At 42.9% G+C, this 24,002-nt stretch overlaps 1 protein-coding gene across 1 annotated transcript in view; it reads left to right on the top strand.

Moving 5' to 3' along the window:
• The window catches only part of BCAS3 (BCAS3 microtubule associated cell migration factor), a 299,682-nt gene that overhangs the window by 118,044 nt on the left and 157,636 nt on the right, over positions 1-24,002 (top strand). The window contains 3 exon segments of the mRNA XM_048324409.1: positions 5,255-5,355; positions 8,427-8,623; positions 9,852-9,949. Of these exon segments, the coding sequence (XP_048180366.1) occupies positions 5,255-5,355; positions 8,427-8,623; positions 9,852-9,949 (396 nt within the window).

Below are 24,002 nucleotides of genomic sequence, written 5' to 3' on the forward strand. Positions count from 1 at the left end.
TGTCTGTTGAGGTTCTGATGCAGAGACACACCTGGGCCTGTGCATGGCTTCATCAGGTTACCCGCAGCTCGCCCGCCCTAATACGTGTTTTATAAACCGACCGCTGGAAACAGCGCTGGCACAGCAACTCAAATGCTTTCAGATGTGTACAAACAACAATAATGAACAAGGGCACATGCTGAAATGGTTCTTTCCTCCTCTTCCATGGTCATCTGGAAGTCCTTAGAGCGGGGTCCGTGAGCACGCAGGGGTCAGTTTTCAAAGCAGCGTACGGGGATTTTGCCGCGCGCCGCCCATTGCCGTTAATGGGAGTCAAACGGGTAAATCCCCACGCACCGCTTTGAAAATTTACTACTAAGCCTCTTGACTTCTCACTACATACTTTGATTGTAACAGTAATCCATGGTTAACATAATTTTCCCGACAATAATGTCAAACATACTTTTGAAGTCGGTGAATTATAGAAATAGTTACCTCTTCCATAATTCTTTAAAGATGGCCATCAGATGGATTTCACTGTGGGTTCGTGCAGTTGAAATTATTCTTTAACTCAGAAAAGAATATATTTGTTCTGTTTTGGTGCAGAACTGATTGTCTGCTCACAGTCTGAGTGTTGAGCAGCTTTAAGGTGCTCCATACTGGGAATAATACCAGGTTCTAGCTCTGCCCAGCTTTAAAAGCGCGTCGTACTTGACTGGCTTCCTAAGGGAACTTTGGAAATGGAAGCTGCAGTTAAGCACAGGGAATGTGTACCAGTCTTGCAGGAGTAATGGTGAGGTCTAAACACCTCAGCAGCACCTTTTTGGGGAAAAAAAATCCAGGCTGTTGACTATCAGACCAGTGTGAGTAATGAGCAAGTAAAGCAGTCATCAAAAAAAAAAAAAAAAAAAAACCACTAAGAAGAATTCAGCTCCTGATTGCAGACCTACCTATACCTTTATTAAAGTGCTGATACAGAGAGTGGATGGTCCATAAAGCACCTAATAAACTGTGGGCAATACACAAATAATGAATGAATCCAGCTCTAATCAATTGGTGGTGTGAAATAACTGTCAGTCTGGCTAAACTCCTGATTTATAGTGCTTTTTTAAGCTCAATTTTATTATTTTTCTGCATGTAAGAATCTCAGAAAGTCCTAACAGGAAAAAAATAGCAAGGAGTAGTTCTGGGTAAAAGAGGATATTTTAATTTGCGTGCCATGCTCCTGTAGCAGTTTACAAGCTGAAAACTGCATTAAAACCAGAACTTTATTCAGTAACATGCAGCCACAAGAAAAATTACATTGAGCATATCTCCAGCCTACAGACAGTTTATTGTTAACATGGCTGTGAGTGTTCTGCCCAAAATGAAAACCTGGCCTTCGCTTTGTTGTCACACTTGAGCAGAGGTAGAGCCAGAGGCACAGAGCACCAGCTCTGACACAAACCCATGAAGCACGTGTTGGATGTGACCTACACAGCTGTGGGACACCAGTACCAACCCCTGACAGAGGTGAAATCTCACCTCTAACAGGGAAGAAAGGTGAGTGTGGTGAATTGACTGTGTCTGCATGCAGACCTAAACCAGAACCATCGCAGTCTGTTGGTAATGCCATGGAACAAATGCATGAAGGAAATCATTCAAATTGTGGAGCTGAATTCCAACACAAGGAGCCCTGAAGTTTGTTGACAAGCATGTGATTACCTCAGGTCTCTAGACCACCTAGATGTAACTGAGGAACCAGAGAAAAAGCTTCAAAATCAGGTGTTAGGGTGGGATTTTTATGAAAACAAGGGATATGTCATTTTTATCCTGTGTACCTGTTCACCACAGACATGACTAGAGACTGAATGGGTTAGTCAAGAGTACATTGTCCTGTTTCCACTGCATTTTAGAAACTTATTTGACATTATGAATGTTAATTATATTAAATTATAATTATGGAAATGGAAAAGGCAAGCTCTCTGGGTGTCTGCAGGCATGTGCACGGCAGGCAGCACCAAACAAACAGGCTTTGTAGTGCTCAGATGCCTTTGTTTGCTCTTAATTTGGACAAACATCCAGCCCTTAGAGAAGAGCACATTGGGAATTTCATATATAACTCTCAATTAAACTGAATTGTGCAAAGCTTATTTCTATAAATGAGAAAATTAAAACCTTTTGGTTCAAGAAGTACACAAAACTAAGTAAAACTAATGATTTATTGTTCCCAAATTAAAGCCATAAGTGCACACACTACAGTTGAGCTGTAGTAGTTCTTTGTTCCAACACTTTTATGCTGCTGAAAGATGACAATTTATAATCTTTGAAGGAAGATTTGTCTTAGCTTTAGGTATTTATTGTATAATTAGCCCATCCATGAACAAACCCGGTGCGTGTTAATTCCAATATTCCTCCAATGTGTATTTATCTAGGCCTTGGTCGTGTGGCAGGAATGTCTATGCAAATCATTTGAGATTAATACGAACTGTTTGTTTTCTTTACTTGTCAGTAAATATCATGGAGAAGTTTCTAAACAATGAGGGGTTTTTTCATACTTATTCGTGGCACTGTGTGAATCAGGTCCTGGAATTCCAGAGAGATACCAGCTCTGCTGTATTTCAGCCTTTGCTTTGGCTTGTGTTGAAACTTGTGTCTCCACAGTCCCTCCTGTGCAGTTTTCCTGGCACTAACAATTATCACACAAATAACTTCATTTGTAATGGGGTTTTTTTCAGAGATAATCTTTCTTCAGTATAGTGGTAACATCAGTCCTGTAAGTGCAGAGAAGGGAGGCTGTAAGCTTTTCACTGGAAGGAGGACAGAGAGTAAAGGTGCCATTATTACTTTTGAGCAGCTCAAAGATGCTTTTTGCCCCTTGCTAAATATTGATGGCAAAACTCTGATTTTTGCAATAGGTGTCAGTCCAGTTTTTCAGAAGTGTCCTTGAATACTTATTTTTGGATTTGTAATAATGCCTTGATAAGCAGACTGCAGAAACTCATGTCCTGTCATACTGCACAGACAGAAGTTGTATGTTTTAATTCTCACCTTAGATTTTTAGTAAACGCTCTTTTCTTTGTACTTTTTCACTTCATGTTTGTGTATTTCTAGATTAAACAAACTCAGTTGCAGTCTGATATTTGATGTGTTTGTTCCAGATGTTGGTGTAAGAACAGAAAAAGTCAAAGTTGGCATAGCTCAGACACAAAGCATTGAATTGATTATTTTACCTTATTAAAGGTACAAACCACCTGCAATTGCAGTAAAATACGTCTGTGCAGCCAAGGCTTTCTTGCTCCTGCTCTGTCTGCTCCATTTGTGACTTTTCCCAATGAAAGAGAAATTACAGGAGAACCAGTCAAAACCACTACTTGCTACAAAGCTTTGCAAGAGTTGGAATTTTATTATTTGTTATCCTGCATGGTTGGGAAATTCCTCAGAAGCTGAAAATACTCTGTGTTGGAGCATCAGAATTACCTCGCTGATGGATGAGAGTCTGTTGTAATTTTCAGTGTGAGTTCAGATTTTCAAAGAATTAAGCTGGAAGATAAAAGATTACTCCTGAGCTCAAATTCCTGGAAATGTCCTTGCAGGCTTAAATTAATCTTGTCTTGGAACTTGATACCGATGTGAGAGGTGTGTGACCCAGAAATGGAGGAAAAAGGGGCTTTGCATTTTTACACCGTGTTTGTTCCTATAACTTCAAGGGCATTTTTAACTTGGAAAAATATGACCATAAATATGTGTGTAACAAGCAGCACAGCGATGGCAGATCTCCAGCAAGGATCTCTTGTCTTATAAGGTCACTTCTCCCAGCACACTGCACATTCCCACTGGGAAGGGTGGGAGTAGGGCCAGTGGTGAGCTGGGACTGGCATTACAGATCCCCCTATCCCAGCCAGCCCCTCTAAACGCTGCTTTTGTGATAGGTGTGGCACAGAAATGCTGGTTTATTAAACAGCCAAATAAATGACTGAGGGCTGACCTCAGCTGAGGCTTTATCACTGTTGCCCTGCTGGTGAACTCTCAGGCTGAGCTTTTCCATGGAATTCAGCATTTCATCACTTCTGGGTGGAAAGAGTTAACGCTGCGCTCGGAAGCTGCGCGGAAATGCAAGACCTGGGCAAAGCTCTGATTCCTCAGGGAAAGGCTTTCAGTGTAGCACCAAAACTAATCATTTATTCAGCTTTTTAGTTGTTTTTTCAAATTTCTTTCTCACTGTAAAGCCATCTTGAATCTCCAGTAAAATGTAAAAGTATTCCACAAGGGAGAAATACAGTGACCAAGCAGGGGGGATGCTGCTCCCTGGGCTGTGTTTTTGCAGCTTCCCTAATCTTGACAGCTCTGGTAGTTGCCCCTGGGATAGAAAGAACAAAAAAAATTCAGAACAGTCCATAAAGTTCCCGTTGGTTTGAAAGCAAAACCATCTGCTGGAGCCATGAAGTTTGTTAGGGAGTTCAATAACAGGAAAGTCTGCAATTGATCAGCTGTGCTCTCTGAAACAGGCAGGAGTTGTTTGAACACCTCCAGGGATGGTAACTCCACCGCTTCCCTGGGCAGCCTGTTCCAATGCTTTACCATTCTTTTTCAGTGAAGAAATTTTTCCTAGTATCCAGCCTGAGCTTCCTTTTTAAGAATATGTTGTAATTTATCTGACACTTTGAATAATTCTGGAATAAGTTGGGTCCTGAGCTGAATTTGAGAGTGCAGGTTTGAGAATATGGACACTGTGATCCAGAGGTATGAGAAATGGCTCTGTAGCTTCAGGTACTGACATACACAAAACTGGATGGAAATCCCTTTATTCCATGGAGTGTATGGATTTATGCAAAGCTAGTTACGTTACAGAGGCGCCATTCTGTGTTTATGGCTACCATTGTGTCTGCTTTGCCATTAAAACTCCAATTATTGGGGGTTTATTACATGGCTGTAAAAATCTGTAGTGGTTGGAAGCTTGACATATAAAGGTCAACCCTACAATAACAGAGTTTTTAAAAATTTTGCAGGAATATAAAAATATTTCAGTATTTTAAGAACTTCAGGTTAAAAGAAGAAGAGCCAATGGGTTACCCTGGTGGCTGTATGGATACATCCAAGTCAAAGAGCAGGAATCTTTTCAACCTTCTAATGTCAATATTTGAGCTCTTTCTGTACTTCCAGAAAATCTATTGCCACAGATTTAGGAAAACATATACATTGCTGTGCCATTAACTTATTTTAAAAGCTGTTGGTTTTTTTAAAATAAAGCATTTAACAGTAAATCTGATTTTTAATTTTCTGGGGTTTTTTTCAGTGGTGCCACCAGGGAGCCCTGGGCCCATCACCCGGCACGAGTCCTACGACAGCTTGGCCTCCGACCACAGCGGGCAGGAGGATGAGGAGTGGCTGTCACAGGTATGCCTTGGGGGGGGTTCCAGCTCAGGAAAAGAGGAATGGGAGCCACTGGGAGTAAAATTCACAACTTTTCCTCCAAGTGGGAAGTAAACATCCAATAGCCTGGGTATTGCTGTGTGTGAAACTGATTCCACTCCTGAGTGGGGTGTGAATCTGCTGGTGTCAAAGCAGATGAAGCCCCATCATTCCTGACTCAATCCCATCCCTGGGAAGCTCAGCACCAAGTGGGAAATTTCAGCTGGCAACAGCAAGTTACCTGTCTTCCTTTTTCTCCTGGTATGGTCCTTTTTGGGCAGGGATGAAGGAAGTTGGCAGGATGATGGTGTCTTTTGAGTGGTGGCCTGTGACTCCCTGCATCTGAACATAAACATGGGACAGTAGCTGGTTGACTTCCTTCCTTCCCTGGTTACCATTTCCAGCTGATAATTGCTTTGCCTTATGGCCAGATATAAATACTATATGGCTTTAGAACTGTCCTGCTTGGTGGAGGACTTTTACATGAGGTCAAATCTTTGTCTTTTTATCCAGTCTTGCTCTGTCTCAGTCAATGAAGCTTCTCTGTAAGAACTCAGTAAATACTTGACCATTTGGCTCAAAACAGAACTTCAGTGTAAGAGTGTAGGTCATGAATAATACACTGAGAATTAGTTCCTGTTAGAAATGAAAGGTTAGAGTTAAATAAATAAATAAAATTTACAAATGCTCTGGATTTGCCAAAGCAATTACAAGGTACCTGATCCATGGAATTCACCCTGACAAATTAGGTGGGTTTCCTCTGGTTTAAGAACAATGTTGTTATGGGAGTGATGCATTAAATGTGTTGCTGGGGTGTATGGCATAAATATGAAATATTTATGGCTGGGATTTGCTTCTCCCACTGGTGAATAAATCATACAGAGCTTTTTCCTAAAATGAGAGGTTAGGTTTCCACATGGACCTGTCCAGGAGGAGCATTCACTGGGGAATCCAGTCATGTGAATTTACTTACCTGTCTGAGGTTCCAGTTGTGGCTGCACATTGAGGTATCTCATTTATTTGGGCTGTGTCTGATTTCTCAGAGCACAAAGATGATGAAACTTCTCAGTCAGGGTAGTCAACCGGAATTTTATCTCTGAACTCTTTGGGACCAGATTTTACCTGTAGTTTTCCACCTCTCCAGGACTGTTTGGAGGTACTTGCATGTTTTACTGTTCTGGTGAAACCTCAGGAAAAAGAGATTATAGTAAACCCACCTTATGGGTGCTCGTTTATTAACAATTCTTGAAGATATAAGATGTCAACAGAACTTAGACTGCTTGAACTTCACCACATCCATCCCTCTAGAAGAGCAAATATATTTATAAAGGGGAAAAAAACCATCCCAGGTGATGTCACAGAACACAGATAACTCCGAGAATGCTCCTGGAATGTTTAATTCTTGCTGAGAGCAGGAGTGATGATAGCCCTTGGAGCACGGTAATGCTGGCGTTCTCTGAGCAAGCCACTTCAGATTAAGCCTAAAGTGCATGGATGTTTTTCAAAATTAAAGTGTTGTTATCAACAGTAACAGCAAGCAGTGAAAAAACACCACCCTTCACTTCAACTTTTCAATTAGAACAGTGGGTAATGTGTGCTGTCAGTGGGAAGTAGATACAATATGTTTGTCCTGCACACGACAGGAGAGTGAATAGGAACATCTGGCCGTAGCCTCAGTAAAATTGCAGAGGCATCTGTTTACCTCTCGGCTCTGTGACACTGATGGTTTCAAGCTTAAAATACACAGATTACTTTATCTGTGGCCTAATTTACACTGCTACATAAAAGCTACTTGCCTCAGAAACGGCTGCAGCCAAGCTGAGTTAGGCTGAGCTAAATGCAAAGATGGAAATAGAGCTGTGTAGGCTGTGGTTGTTGTCTGACATTAGCAGAGAACTGACATCATCCAGGGTTTCAAATTGCTTCTTAAAGATGGAGAATCACTACTAGTATACATCTATATACCTACACAAAAATCTGTTTTCATGAATTCCCTTGCTAAATTGCATTTCTGCTGTGAAGCTGATTGTTGTTTTAGCAGAAATTGATAGGAATTCAATAGTCTATTTTCTATTTTAAAAGTATGAGTTCACCAGAGCTTAATATTTTTATTCTGTGTTTCTTTTTTCTGATTTTTAAAAGCTCTTTTTGATTTTTAGTATTGTCTTGCACGGTCTTTCCAGCTTTAATGATTCTATTCTCTGATTACAGAAGTTCTATGCTTTGTTTACCCTTTTATTTACAAGGCCCAATTTTCCTGAGCACAAACAGCCTACTTCCATTGAATTGTCAGAATTTTGGTTAAATTGGTGTATTTGTGTGGACCCCGTGTGTGGCACATCCACGGTTGTGTTCCTCTGCTGAGCGTGACCTGGGCTCATCCCAGCGCTCTCCCCATCACTCTTGGTTATGGATCTTGTGCTTCTCACGAGATGCTCTGTGCCAGCCCTCTCCTCACATTTGCCAACAGGAATTAGGAGCTGTGATTTGAAATCCAGTTCTCACTGTATGCATGGGAAACAGTTTAAGGTGTGAACTTTCACAAAGCAGCTGTAACAAAGCAGGAACGAGCTCTCTGGAAGCGCATCCCTCACCCTGCTCAGGATGGGGGATGTCTGGGGGATGTGGGCTCTTGGTTCCTCTCTGTTCCATGCAGACTCAGGCAGAAATGTGTTCCCTGTTGGCCATAGCCTTTGAGTTTTGGGGTGCATTTCATCCTGGCAAGGGGAGGAAACAACAGGATCAGGTCAAGTGGTGGCCAGGATGAAGCATTGATCTTCAGAACAATTTAAGAACTGGGGTTCAGTGTCCTGAGACTGGTGGTTCACAAGCTTTCAAGTCTCTGCAAGAAGCTCTTGGCTTTGGCTAAAGTATCCATTCCCTAGCAAAGACATCCCGAATTTTCCCTTGTTAAACATTCCTCCAAACACCCTGGCTCAGAACACTCTTTTCACTTGGGAGCAGCAGTATTCCAGGAGCCCAGTGTCCTGAAGGAGCCATTCATTATATGAAGTTGCAGCTTTGCATTCATCATTTCCGATATCCCCTTCCCACAGGTGGAAATCGTGACTCACACTGGGCCTCATCGACGCCTGTGGATGGGCCCTCAGTTCCAGTTCAAAACCATCCACCCCTCAGGCCAAACCACCGTCATCTCCTCCAGCTCCTCCGTGCTGCAGTCGCACGGGCCCAGCGACACCCCGCAGCCTCTCCTGGACTTCGACACAGATGATCTTGATCTCAACAGCCTCAGGTAAAAACAAAACCCATTTCCCAGCTATCTCACATTTGTTGTGTGCAGAACTTGCCTCCTGCCACATGTGTGGGATGTGTCACAGTTTTCATCAGGCTTGTCCAGAGGAAAGTCTTGGAAGAGCGTGTGACGCACCAACGAGAAAAATCCATCCAGGCCAAGCAGCTCAGATTCCTTTTGCTGCCCCTTCTTGGGCACATGACAGGGAAAGACAGAACAAAGTCTGGTGGCCTTGCTCAGTGTCCTCTTGCTTTTCACAGTTTCTGCATTGCTTAATAAATTCATTTTCTCAGACGTGAGTGGGAGCTTTATGCCATCAATTTAGACAGCGGTCAGTGTGTTGGAACAGTAAGTGAACTTCTGCAATATTTTCCTCCTCCCTGTTTTTTTTCTTTTCCCATTCCTTTTCTTCCTTCCTTGTACTTCTTTTTAATGTATTTAATTCATCTGCTTTTGGACATTGGCTGATTTGGAATTGGGGGCAGGGGGTGGGCCTAAGGAAGGAAAGGAAGGAGTGGGTTTATATTTACTGGTGATTTGTAGAAGAGATTTATGCTCCAAGTGTTTGTCTCCTGCCCAGTAACTCCGGATTTAACAAGTTTCCATGCTCCTGACTCTGCATGTGATTTGAAGTCCAAAGTTCTGTGGTAGGGACTTGGATTGTTTGGGACTGTGTCTGAAACTCTTAGGAGTAAAGCAAAGAGATGGATAATATGACTAATCCCATTAAAAGTGGGCAGATTGTCCTTGGACTGGAAGTCCATGGGTTTGAAATGTGTGATTTCTCCTTGTGTGTAATTGCTGCCACGAGTAAGGATATAGCTGTCAAATATTTGATTTTTTTATTATATATGTGTATACGTGTGCAGAAAGAAAGTAGAAATAAAAAGAAATAAAACAGATCTATGTTACAAAAGGAATCAACAATTACAAATTAAAAGGCTGCTGTTGAGGAGGGTGATAGAGGCTTTTTAACCAGTTTGAGTAGGGTGAGGTTGTTCCTGTCAGGCTCCCTGAGAGCTCCCATCTGAGCCATCCTTTGGGAATACCCACTTTGTGTTAAGTCTCTGGGTGGATTATCCCCATCTCAGCTGCACCAAGTGAGGGAAGTTTTCAACAGCTTTCAAGCCATTTCCCAATTAAACTGCTGCTTGTCTCAGCAGATTCAGGTTGGGCTGGGATTGGGCCCTGCTGAGGTGGCCAGGTGCTGACTGTGTCTCGTTGCCAGGATCCAGCCGGTGCGCTCGGAGCCCGTCAGTATGCCGGGGTCACCGCGGCCTGCCGCCGACCGCAGGGGAGTCTCCACAGTCATCGATGCTACTTCAGGTAGGAGCACCTTCCTTTGCTATTTCACATTTGTGTCCATCAGTCTGGGCTTTTGTTTTGGCTGGTAACATGTTTGCTAATCATTGCCATAAAGGTTGTCCTGGTTTTCAGCTGCACCATGGGGTAAGTGCTGTCTTATGCAAATACTCAATCCTACCATAATGATGATTTTTTTCCCCCCCCCTTACCACTCAAATGTGAAGTCACAGCGTTGTGGTAAGATCTGGGCACACTATTTATGTAAAGTTTAACATGAGCTATAGAATGCTACAAACTGCCTAAACTAAAAAGCAGAACATTGACAAATACTAACACTGAAATGCTTTTATTAATGAATGCCTAAAGCATAGAATATTACAGTTCCATCTCATTTATAAAGTAGCTTTCATTGAAATGTAATCATAAATGTAATTGATTTCTGTGAACAGTCAGGACAACAGGAGAGTTTATCTAATGTTTGTGTAACAGGCACATTTTCACTGCTCTGCTCTGAGAAGAGTGTGTAGATTTAATACCACAGTGGTTGTGTTAATATCAACAGAGTAATAGATTTACTATAAAGTTCTCTTTTCCCCTCAGTGCTGGGGAATAGCCTGTCTAAAGAAACAAGGGCAGCAGAGCTTTATGTTCCAGTGCAGCTGTACAGCGTCTGAGGGTCCACACAGCAGGATTTTGTCAAATAAAATCTCTCACAAGTAGAATTATTAAACACACAGCATTAGTCAAACAGTCAAGAGGAGAGGATTTTAATCTTTAGCGATTTGAAAATCCCTGGAGACTCCTGATTGGATTGAGGTTAAACTGTAAAAAGAGACAGTCACACATACAGAAAGGGGTTTCTGAAGGTTGGTTTAAAGAGAGTTAAAATAAAAGCTCCTGTTTCAGACTCTGTTTGCTGTTTGATATAAATGCTGAGTCCAAGATACTTCATTGTTTGCCAAATGAATTTATTTGGGTATTACAGGATATTTCATGTATGTGTTTATAACAGAGTTCAATAGTAACCACGTTTACTTTGGCTATTGAGAATTGTCCTTATAAATTCAATTTTCAGCTATTTAAAAGTTGTTAAATTAATTCCTGTTGGGCTTAGACAAACATCTGATGCTGGTTATTGAAAGGGAATTTTGTTTGGTTTACTATATGACAAAGTAACTTTGAAAATAATTGTGTGATACAGAAGAAAATATCAATGCATCATAAGTTATAATTATTGTAATTATATAAGTTATAATAAGTTATGATTATTTTTTTGGCCTAGTTCACCTATGCTTATTGCTCCTAAAAGGTTACAAGTTGGAATCACAGGAGTGCTCAGGCTGTGTATGTGACACTTGAGATTCAGAGTGATTAATGGCAGAGCTGTGCCTCACTATCAGCTGATACAGAGATACCAGGGTGGAGATTTTTCCCTCCTGTGTAGGAGCAGTGCCTTCACCTGTAACAGGGATGTGCAATAATTCTGAAATGTGACCATTCTTTGACTGTAGCACTTCCTAAAGCTGTGTTACTCCATCTACAACAGAAACAATGGACGCACGGGACTGTGCCTCTTCCATGCTAAACAACTTCTCCTGGGGTGTGGATGGGGCTCTAATATGAACTGACTCATGTGAATGTGATGAAGCCCCATTTGTAATGCCTTTAGCATGTGTGTCCATATTAAAATTGCCAGAATTCATTGTATACATTGTTAGGACACTGAAAATGTATTTACTGTACAGCAGTGACTCAGTTTGGTTATAACACCTCATAAGTTTCTTATAAACAATACGTGGGTTTTGTTAGGGACATGCTGATGGCAGTATTTTATTTACTTCACCCAGACAGGTTGGGTTGGAATTGATTTTTGATTCAGGGATTTAGCATCTCTTTGCAGGTTTTGTATTGCTTGAGCCTCCCTCTTTCCTTTCCCATGCAGAACTTAGGGGTTCAAATTCTAGATTGTGTGATGGTGTGAGTTGTTACAGAGTAAAGGAGACACAAGTTAAAAACACACTCTGCGTTTGGAGATTTCAAGCTGTTCTTGTAGCAAGGCCCAGCAAAGGAAAGAAGAGTATTTTATGCTTATTTTCTTCTCTTCCTGCCTCTGAGATGTGCAGAAAACTCCATTAATCTCAGCTGTGGATGGGAAGGGTTTGGTTTTAAATACCACTCATGTACAGCATTGGGTTTTTTACAGCATTGGATTTTCCAGTCCACCACTTCAAGTATTCTCATTTCCTGCTCTTCCTACGGCATGCCCTACATGGCTGATGTTCTTTATAGAAAAGGCATTTTTAGGTTTGAAGGATTTTTAAGTAGGTCATAAATTTTTCCTGCCTGAGCTGAACCAGGAAGTGATTGTTCAGCTCTGGCCCTGCATTGGAGCCTGTTGAGCTCTATGAAGATGCTTATCTGGGGGTTTGATTGCCTGTTGCTTGGAGATGCAACCCGTGTGGCGCCTCTGCTTATCCGACTCATCACTTCTCCTTCCTATCAAAAGACTTCAAGTACATGTTTATCATCTGCCATTATCCTTCTGCCATTCTCAGTAGCTTCCTTCCTTCTCCCCCGTTGGCGACAATTCTGTTGTTGCATTTAATAAGCAGTTTGTTTGCTTTTTTTTAAGCATGCATCTGTAAAACTGTGGTGTACTAAGGACAATCTCCTAAGATCATTTGCAAAAGTCTTCATTTAAAAAGTGCAAAACTCTCATACTGTTATCAATAATGAAAATTTGCAATGGCATTCTCAAGGTGGATGACTGAATCTGTAAAGATTGCTTGGATATATTTTACAAATGTGTATTTCAATATGGTTCTCTCCATTCAAAATTCTCCTAAGACACTCTTCTTTGGTTTATTTTTTCAAGAAAAATCTGCAAAGATTCAGTCACCTAAAGCTACTGGACATTTGTCCCTCAATGCACACATTTTAGTCATATGCATCATAGAGAGAACATGCCCTCAAGGATTAAATGCACTGCAATTCCAGATGCTATTCCAGATCGGCAGTTGGAAATGTTAAAGGGACAACAGTGAGTTTAAATCTTTGTAAAGCAGGAAGCCTTTGGTGATAAGGCAGCAGCAGAACCACTGTACAGGTAGGAGCTGCTCGCTGTGTGTAGGTGTCCATCCTTCCCAAGGCTGTCCTCAGGCTGTGGGCTTGGCTTTGACACCGGTGGGTTAAGTCTTAGTAACTCAGGTTCCATTTAAGACTTTATTAGAGCCCAGAGATGAAAGAGAAACCTTAAAGAGTCCTCCTGTGTGCAGGAGATGCTGCAGCTGAAGGTCACGCTCTTTGCACACCAAAACCACCCAGGCACCTCTCTGAATTTTCATTCTATAACCTGTGGAGGAATGGCACACATCATATATATTACATACCTTAAAAATTAAACCTGGTAGAACTCTCTGAATAATGAATGATGCAGAAATTAAAGGTGCAGGAAGGTTGGGATATCTGTACAGTCAACCCTGAGCTTTCAGAGCTAGAAAACCTCTAGAGAAAGGATTTTGCAGCAGTTGCTGGTCAGTGAGTTTGCCCACACAGCTGCATTGAGTGTACACACAAGTGTTTCCCTTCAGCTTCACCCCAGGTGTGGGCTCAGGCCCTCAGGTGTGCTCAGTGACTCACTTCTGCTCATTTAAGAGAAGTGGCTGCATCTGTGTGTCTGGCTATGGAAAGCCTTGTTTGTTCCCTCACACAAAGGGGTTTTGGGCACTTACCCATCAGCCAAGTAATGATTTGGTTGCATTGCTAGTGGAGGATGAGAACACTGACGGAGAAATTGTCTGATCTCTTTTTTGCATCAACCTCTTCCTTTCCTGCTGGGAGGAGATCACAGAATAGAATCATAAATCTGTTCCTTTCTTGCTTAGGAAAAATGCAGAAATTGAGTGGGAAGGATTTCAGTGAACTGCGGCATTATTTAATGAATAAAATTAATTTTGTAGAAGAAAAAGATCCTGAGGATTTTTTTCATCTTTGCTTGTGTGTGGGGTGGGGGGGAGCCTTAATGTTCTCAACTGAAACTTGGAAAGTGCTGTGCTGCTGGGGGATGCACACATCATTTTTTAATGAAGATTGTTTATTACTGTTGTATGAAACTCTGACAATACTGAGCTCTCTTCTGGTTACTTCAATCAATGCCCACTTAAAATCAGCTTGTAATTTAGTACTTCCCTTTCTTTTGTGTGTGACTGGCTGGTCGTGGACAGAGAGCTCTGCCTGCAGAGGGTTTAATGAACAGAATTGACTGGGGTTTTGTGGGGGAGGGAATTGTCCTTTTATTGTTCATCACCACACCTGTGAGGCAGGGACCACGGGACGAATTTTTACTGTCCAGCACTGCTCTCACTTGGAATTTAATAAACACTTCTGCTGTCACACCTTAAACCATCTGAGCTCCTTTCTGTTGTATGCACGATCAAATATTTATTCCCAAACGCTGTACACCACAAAGTGCTGCCTCGGAGTAGCGGAGATCAGTTATTCAGGTAGTAAAGATGTGTGAATGCAGCTGGCAGATGAAGTCACCAACATTGTGAATTCCCAGGCTGTCCCTGCTGCCACAGGCAATAAGTGCCAGGCTGAGCCAGGGCTGGGTTCCCATTCCAGGAGCTCCGGTGTCACGGCTGCTCGAGCTGCCCTGCTTGAGTGGAGCCAGCCAGGGCTGCAGAGAGATGAAATCAATCCGGGCTGCAGTCCTTGACCTGAACCTGTAATTACCTGCATGGGATAAAGGTGGTTTGTTGTGGCAGATAGAGATTGCACTCAGGGCTGCAGAGTATAATGCTGAGCTTTGAAGGCAAGGAGGGGGTTTGGCCCCTGGGCTGTTCTTCACAGCAATTGAGAGGTTTTAATAATGGGCAGAGAACAAGCTGCTCTTAGGGGGCATCACCTGTTCAGTAACACAAAAACACGGACCCAGCACTGCTTGGTTTGCAGTTATGTGTCCTGTCAGCTTAAATTTACATGAGTTTAAGTTATGGTTCTTTCCTGGAATAACTTCTGTGCTGATCCTGTTAATATATCTATTTGAAATGCTTATTATGTTACCTATTTGCATAACATTTTATGCATTATTTCTGTGACTAGTGACAGCATGTGGGATATCTCAAGTATCTTTGTTTCCTCAGTGCAGTAGCACACACTCACATGTGCTCCTGCTCTCTCCATCCAGCTCATCTGCCTTGCTAAGTGTGTGTGTGCATGAGCTGCATAATGCAAAATTCTGGTACTTAGAATGTTTTCAACTTGATTTATTTAATCTAATTTGAGAAAATGTTATCTGATGATTTTTGAAGAGAGCCTTAAGACAGAACTGACTCCAACAGGCTCCAAGATGCCAATGCAGTGTACATGATTACATCTAGAAACAGCTATGCCCTATAGACTGGGGAGATGTGAGGAGAAATTAAAATGACCTGACACTACTGACTGGGCACTTGCTGCTGGATCATTGCCTGGACTGGGAAAAGACTCAGCTGCAGGGATACATGGAGTAGCATTAATGTCTTGAAACACTGGTGGGTGTTTTCTGGAGGCAGGAGAAGTACACTGGAGAGGACAAGCATGGGAGCAGTGAGTGAAAGGCAGCAGAACCATTAGATACTGATTTAATTTTCCACCCTGTGATGATTGTGGGTGGTTTAGTCAGTTGCAGAGATGGGAGCTCACTCCCCACAGCACAACGTGGTGATGTGGAGTAGCTTTACCCTGCAAGGGACAGAGGAGACTCCTCACCCCCGTTTGCCTCTGGTACAGCTGAGCAGTCTAATAGTGATTGAAGCAGTTGATCTCTTCTAAGATGATTGTGTTTCAAAACAAGTCTGTATCAGCTTCAAAAAATGGTGCTACATGTGTCTGATTTCACTGGTGAAAGTGAAAAATCAGCAATTTCTAGAGCCTGCTGTGCTGGGTGGAATTTGACTTTAAGCAGTTGAGGTTCCTGGAGGTGCTGCTCTCCTTGTTCATCTCCCCCATGTGATTTTTGGCCCAGCAGTTCCTCTGTTGATGTCACTGCTCCCTGAAAGCTGAACTGTGACGTCCCCAGCATCAGAACCAAATCCAAGGCAATGGGGTTTTTCCTCACATAGGAAGATAAGTTGCAGTGGGGCCCCCAGGGGCCCTGATAATGGTCACTGGCACAGTGCTGCTGCTCCCAGACAGTTGTTCTCGTGTCACACAACCTGCCTGACGTGTGTACAGGGCTCCCTTAATGCAGCCTCTGCAGTGTCTCACTGCTTAAGTGTGAGCTACTAACTTCCAGTTGGGGAAGCCACCTTCAGTTCATGTCAGCTGAAAAATAGCAGTAGACTGGAGCATGGTCTAAGCACAGAAATGCCTTGGGCTTATTTAGGGGAAAAAAAATAATCTTATTATCCTGGGTATTTTGCACTAGTTAACAAAACCTCCTTCTTAATATGAGATTCTTATGTGCCCCTTAATTATCTTTCATTAACAGCTGTTAATGTGGTGTGTAGGTAGCTTTAAAGCTCTGAATAAGTGGGAAGTGTTGATTCTAATCACATCTGACACCACAATCTTCTGTGGAACAACACATGAGCTGAGATTCCCGATGGGCTCCTGTAGGATACAATATTTATTATAGCTGGAGATCTAAGAGCTCCCAGCTACTGTTAAACTTACAAGAGATCCAGAAACCTCAGTGTCTGTACTTGTGTTTTGAGAGATTGCACAGAAATAACATACCACTGGTATTTGCAGGCAGCGTGTGCATTGACATTTCTGCTCTTTTCCTACCCTGCTTAAAGGAATCGTTTTGCAAATCTTTATATTTTTATAAGCTTGTAACATATTCTAAGCTCATCTATTAATCTGGACTGCTTAAAATGGGCTTAAAATGGATGTGCAAGTTAAAAGAAGAGTATTTGAATTTTGGAGTCAGTTTTGTTTCAGGGAAAGCTTCATTTGTAACCAGCTTATAATAGAAACATCCTTATTTAGTGATTTCACTAAATTAGGATTTATCTTTTGAAGTACTTGCTCACCATTTCCCATGTTTGCTTTGGAAAACATCTAAATATGCCTCATTATTTCTTGTTGCCACTTTGGCCTGCAGTCTGTGTTAGATGTTAAGGGTTTCAGCTATCAGGATTCTGGTTCTGGTCCTCTTTGAGATCCTCCAGCTTGTCCTCCCCTCTTTTCAGGAGGTGTTCCAGAACATCAGCCCTTGTCCTCAGGGCTCTGCAGACTCTTCCTTTTGTCTTTCCTCCTGCTGTTATTTCCAATGTAATATCAGCATAAGCACTTATTTTCACCACTGTTAGTCCAAAAAGAGCAGGTTTTAACGATTGTCTGTTATTATAAGGTGTAATAAGGATAAGTGAGCAGAAGTGTGGATTTAGGTGTGTGACACATATAACTGAGCTATTTGGCGTGATAAATTAGCCATTTAGGCATTTCATCTACTCTAAGGTGGAGTTTAGTTCCTTGAGAGTGTTCCAATCACAGCCTCCTCACCCTGGCTACTCGCTGGAGTAAAGATGTTCTCTGCTGGGAATAAATATTTTTATCTAAGTTGAAATACAGCCTGTTGGTGCTTACTTGTGTATATATTTTATTGCCTCGGTGACGTAAGGGGTAAAGAAACAGATGGAAAATATTTTGTTTTCCTTAATTATCCAACACTGTGGGATACCCATTGGCTTGGAGCTCTGGCTCCTCCCCTGCCTTGGACTCCATCCCTGGCATCACCCCAGCCAGATTTTAATAGTTCTTTATCTGCTGCTTGCACTGCTTTTAACTTTCACTTTTTATTACAACTCAGGCTAAATTGGGTGCTGGTTACTGCTCCAGCTCTGGTTGGAGAGCTCTGAAAAGCCAAAGCTGGTGCCAGCAAGTGGCTGCTGCAGAGAGCAGGGGGTGGGAGCACGGGGTGAAAGGAGTCCCTGCTTGTCACCATCCTCCTCCTCAGCTGCTCTTGTGTGCAAGGAGAGTCCCCAAGGTCCCAACCTCCAGCTGTGGGGCTTTTATTCCTGCTTGGAACAGCCCACCTGGGACTCACCTCCTTCCAAATGGAACGTGGAGTCTCCGAGGGAGCGCGTGAAGCCAAGCCCTCCATGTGTGCATAAACCTGGTGCTGAGCCCCTTGTGAAGGTGAAAACAAGCAGGGCAGTCAGCAAATGACAGAAAACAGGTTTGGGATTATTGGCATCATTATCCTGGGATTTGTCTCCAGGTGAGAGGTGGTCCCTGAGCCCTGGTGCCTCGAGTCTCTGCTCGGTGCGGGCCTGGAAAATGGAGCAGTGGGAAAGCAAAAGGTGCTGATAGGAACAACATATGGTTTTTGCTGGAGTTTGGCCACAGATTTAAGGCCTCAGAGTGGATTCCTGGGGCCTTCGTATCCTATCCCAAAACCAACACGAAAGCCTTTCCAAATATATTTTATAAGCTCTGCGATTGTAATAGTCCTATCAAAAATCCCATGTCCCCAGGTCAAGTGGGGTGCAGACTGTCCTCTTCTGAAATCCCAGGCTTGCCAAGCCTTTCTTCCCTGATACTTCCCTCCAGCAGCAGCGGGCAACCATTTGTGCCTGGTGTGGAGCACCCCGGGGGCTCCGGCACAGCTGCTTTCCCTGGGGCTCACATCTGCTCGGGAGCGGGGCTCGCCTGCCTGGCTGTTTGTCCCAGGCACAGCTGGCCCTGGCTCCCTACAACCCACCTGGACTGCAGGATAACTCCTGGAATTTGCGAGGCTTTGGCACGGGTTGGAGTGGTGGGAGTTTTGGTAACTGGCTCTGCCATCCCCTTTTGTGTTGCATTTCCTCTGCTCCAAGTCTCGGTGCTGTTGATGTGAGACAGGCAGAGAGCAGGAGCTGCAATCTCTGTCATTTTTAGCTTCTTTCAATTTTGGGACACTACAAAGAATCCTGACTATACCACTCCAGAAAGGTGCTACCTCCTTAATTTTGCCTTGATACAAAAAAGCAGGAGAAGCCACTCTTGCAGTAAGAATCCTGCTAGCTCCTTGCAGTTCCCATTAATTAGGCTTTTCACCTCTATTATTTACAGCAGGAATGCTGAGCAAACTTCTGTGTGCTCTACTGTTTGCCCATCACTTAAAATACATTTTAAAAGCAAGAATAATTTTACTTGTGACTGAATGTCAAATGTAATGAATGGCCAGAGATCATCTGCAAAGTTTTTGTGTTGCTGGTGGATTTTTAACAAGCAGAAAGTTGCTGTGAAAGAATTTGGAGAAGCAGAAAGTGCTCTGGTGTTAGTCCTTTGGTTTTGGTGTTTGTATTTAAGCTCTAAAAAAACCCCAACCAAATATACAGTGAAATGCTTACAGGGAGCTACGTTTTAGCCCTGAAGTTAGATAAAAAATTCACTGTATCATAAGTGAGCCATTTCCCCCTTGATTTGTGTCCAAAATATGAGGAAAAACCTTGCAGCTGCATTATGCATTTTACAAAAGAACATATGCATGCATTTAAATCATTTACATTTCATCTTTGCTTTCTCTTATTTTTAACCCATATTATGGTGAATGACAGTGTGTTTGGAAAACTGAGGCTGAAAGCAAAGTTTAAACTTTGATGCCCAGTAAGCTGAAATGCCAGCAGTGCTTCACTATTTCATGATTTTATTTCAAAGTTTGGCTCATGCTTTTTCCTTTCTATACAATGAAATGTGATTGCAACTTTGTGAATCTGCCTGACAAAAAGAAAATTAAATTATGTTGCAGTTGGTTTGTGCTGGTCCTAGAGTGCCTGCCAAGGAAGATAATCCATCCCTATGGAAGAAGGCCCTTGGGAGGATGCACAGCTTAAAGATGCTCAGTGAGATTATTAATTGGTGATCATTAGGTGGTATCAAATATTTCCCATGCTATAAAATTGTTTCTGATAGGGGATGAGGAGGGGAAGGTAGTGGGGCACCAGCTCTATCTGATCTGATTTTTCAGCCTTACCTGCTCTCTGTTAAACTTGTAACTGATGCACTTCTACAGCAGGAGTTGAAGAAGGTTTTGGACTGGGGGTGTGATGTTTTGCTTAGTGCCATCAGCAGGCAGCACTCCCCCGCTGCTGTGCGTGAACAAATAAAATTCAGCTTTATTGGCCTAGTTATGGCCTTTTAATAACCCTTCAGTGAGGATTGTGCAAGGCGTGAAGTGCGAACGCCCGCTCCGGGTCACGGCGCGTGACGGGAGGACACGGATCTGGCACAGGGATGGCAGGTGAGGGGTGCCCCCCTTTTTCAGGGGGACATGGAGGTGGGCTCTCAAGAGCAGCAGCACCATACAGAGGTACCAAATGGTGCTGGGGAGTGGGGTTTGTCACCTTCCCCTCGTCCCACAGAGCTGCCCTGCTGTGACACTCTCCCACCGGAGCGGTGGCAGGATACGGTGTCAACACTGAAACCCACCCTGTGTGAAGCCAGCCACAGCCTGGGCTCTGTCACACAGCCAGACTGGGTCCAGGGTACCTGAGCTTGGGTCCATTCCTGCCTCTGAGCCCTGGGCTTGTCAGGGACAGTTTGACACACACAGAGCCACAGGGTGTGCTTGTAAATGTAGGCTTGAAACTGGGATATTTGCACAGGCCTCTTCAATTCAGAGCTCAAAATACAGAGGGACTTTCATCCCTAACAACTTGCAGAAATTTTTCCTCATTGTCTTCACCTTCCACAAGAGTTAAACTTACAGTTCTTAATTTATTTTGCTGGTAAAGATTGACTTATAATTGAGGATATCACGTGGAGGACCTGTAACTTATTTGTATATCCATCCTTGCATGTTTAAAACCAAGTCAAGAAACTAATGAGGTTACAAAAATATTGCTGATCCTGAAGCAAATACAGTTGGAGAACATATGCTTTGGTTTTACATTTCTGCCTCTAAAAGGTGACATGTCCCGTGTTTGTCATTTAATTTAACATTCTATATATTTTTAAACGGCTGTATGATTTGAAATCTCCAGATGCCAGGCTTTGTGCTAAATGAGGTTGGCAGTTCAGTGATGTGGAAGGCCATTATCTCACCTTTGTGCTTCTAAACTGTAGCCACTTGCCTTTGCCTGCTCATAATGCATTTACTGCCTTACAGCCCAGGAATTTTTAACACCTATTGAAAGCATTAATTAGCTATGCCATACTGATGAGCACTTTAAGTGAAAAGCAAGAATTGATGCCGCTCTTTGAGTTGGTATTTCTCTCATTTCAGAGGACAAGGAGTACCTAGAGAAATTAAACCCTCGTATTCCTCAGGCACATTCTAGCCCTGACTGTTCCTGGCCATCACCACGAGTGACAGTGCCACATCAGAGCTTCTGTCCACGTCCCATCCCTGTCAGTGCCTGGGACATGAGGCCATGTCCTGATAAACAGCTCTAAATGGCTCTATCCTTGCCAGCTGGTGCTATCTATAAACCAATAAACCAAAATTCAGGCTTTTGCATCCCATTACTGCTGTCCTGAGTCAGCAGGTCTCAGAGAGAATCATTTTTCTCTACCCTTGGAAAATGGATAATCATTACTTGGCCTGTTGAAGTTCAGTAATACAAGAATAAGTCATAAATGTGTCACTTGTATCTTAAAAGCTCACCAGCTAGAGACTCTCCCTCTTGTCTGATCGGGCCTCCAGTGCCTTTGATCACCATTTTCTCCTCTTTCTCAGCAAACTTCTTGGTTTCCCCCCTTTTCCTGGGCCACTGTGACAGCGTTCTGCTGCAGATTACAGCTGTGCTCAGGCACCATAAGGTTTGTATGATTAGTCAGCATTTGGTTTCCATACATAGCAAAAGTACGTCTGGAGAAAATATTCTTATACATATTTCCAGGCAATAGGATCAAAGCCCTTTCTAGGTTCACAATTTTAATTTATCTCTTCTTGCTTGCTGTAGAAGGGACATCAAACGGAATCCGTGTTTGCGGGAGGGAAGGGAGCCCTTTGCTGTGTAGTTGTGGGAGCAGCGTTTGTCCCAAAGCTTCAAATCCTGCCCTTTCTTCCTCCATAGCATTGCCAAGCTCTGAACTTGGGGGTTTGTGCCTACGTTTCTACCCAGGTGTGCCTCCTTTCTTTGAATCCCAGGATCTCTCCCATTTTTGTTGCCTTTATCCTCAGGTTTTCCTCTTGTCTCCATGGTCCCAAGTCAGAGCTGCTGAGCGCATCTTCCACCTTTGTCGCAGCGTTTTCTGTAGTTATTAATCTCTGTGTTGGCTCCTCTTCTGCTGTAACACATGCACAGTTCACACCCCTGCATCGAAGGAATTCTTGTTCCTGTCTTATCTTTGGAGGTTTTTGGTAAATTCCCTGAACTTCTCTTCCTACTCCTAATATTTCTCAGTATTTGCCTGGAGAAGTGGCTGCCCCATCCCTGGAAGTGTCCAAGGCCAGGGCTTGGAGCAATCTGGGATCGTGGAAGGTGGCCCTGCCATGGCAGAGGATGGAACTGGATGGGCTTTAAGGTCCCTTCCAACCCAAACCATTCCATGGTTCTATGATTTACTTCTCCACAAGAAGCAAAGATCTGGAAAGTAAGATCTGAACCTTTTCCAGATACTCACTCATCCTTCAGGTGTCAACTCCCAAATACGTGACACACACCAGAAATGTGAGAACTAACAGCCCTTGGAGCTGGGTCTGTGTGAGGCGTTACCTGGGCAGGTGGATGTTGTGGTATTAGAAACTGTATTTATGTCAGCTTCATTAGATCCTTTTTTCTGTATCTTTCATTAGATTCTCACAGCAACAATTTGTAAACCTTGATGTTTTTGCAGTGTGGGCACTGCTGGAGACAGCCAGAGGTGACTGTCATTAGTGAAGAAGCAGAACACTTTAATTACACAAATCCTATAACATTTTCATCCGAGGAAGTTTTGTGAACTGTTAGCAGTGAGGTAAGCCAAGACATTCGAGCCCTTTTTTACATCACATTTTCAGAAAGGCCTTTTTTTTCCTCCTGATAGAAGATCTGTGTTAAAAAAAACCCCCCATAATTAGTTTGATTTCAGTCATCTACTCAACATTTCTAAGGCACTTGCCAAATGATCCCAGGTGTGGGATTGCAGCAGGTAATTTCCTGCGCTGTATTTGTGCGGATGATTTTCTGTGTTAGAAGATGATATCGGCTCACCTGGCCCCTCGGTGACAGAGAAATCCTTTGTTTATTCATTTAGTAGGCAGATTAACCCTAATGAATCTGGCTTCCTGGAAATAGATACAGGGGACAATAGCAGAGTGAGGAGTGGGGAGAAATGGGGCAAATTCCCTTTTCTTTCTTCACTTGTAAATAATGGTGGCTTTCAGAGCAGGGTGTTTTAAATCCGAAAGGAACGTGAAATATGTCAGCCAGAAATTCTTGATTTTGAACAAAAACTTTTCTTTTGTGCCTCAAAGAGCTACTGGGGCTTTCTTGGTGTGTCTGCTACAACTCTGCCCCGCTGAACCTGTTGGAATGTTTTGTTCTGTCAAAAATAAGAATGAAGTGAGATACTTGCACTTCGTTGTTGGAGAACCTCAGTGTGTGTTTTGTGGCATATAGGTTTTTTTTAAACTATTATTTCTATGAATTAGAGGTTCATAATATAATCTGTCTTTTAAATAAATCATACATTGTACTAGACAACCAGAGGAAAGCATTGAAGTCTTGATGGCTGAAATAATTTTATTCTTTTTCTTTCCTGGGAATAAAGCTGTGCAATGGTGTGTCAAGGTGTGCATCACGTTTCTGTTACTTGAGCAGGAGGCAATGCCTGTACAGGGTTAGGCTGCACATTTTGCTTTATTTTTGGTTGTCCTCCCATCTTGAGCTGGCCCAGAAAAGCCTCAAGGAGCATTTCAAACAGCTCAGTTCCTCTTGTTCCTGCCGTGAGATGCATCCAGGTGTTCTGCACCAGGCTCATGAAAGGCTGTGCCACTACCACGTTTATTTAAATAAATGAGTAATTTCTCAGCTCTTTTTGACATCACACTGGACTATTATTCATAGCACAATGTGAGAATTGCCTGGAAAAGCAGTGAATCCCAAAGCTCTCAGAAACAGAGGGAAAGATGGTCACTGACTTCAGGGGTATAAATCAGGCTCGTGGTGTCACAGGC

This window comes from Corvus hawaiiensis, chromosome 20 (assembly GCF_020740725.1).
Source record: "Corvus hawaiiensis isolate bCorHaw1 chromosome 20, bCorHaw1.pri.cur, whole genome shotgun sequence".
Classification (NCBI taxonomy): Eukaryota; Metazoa; Chordata; class Aves; order Passeriformes; family Corvidae; genus Corvus; species Corvus hawaiiensis.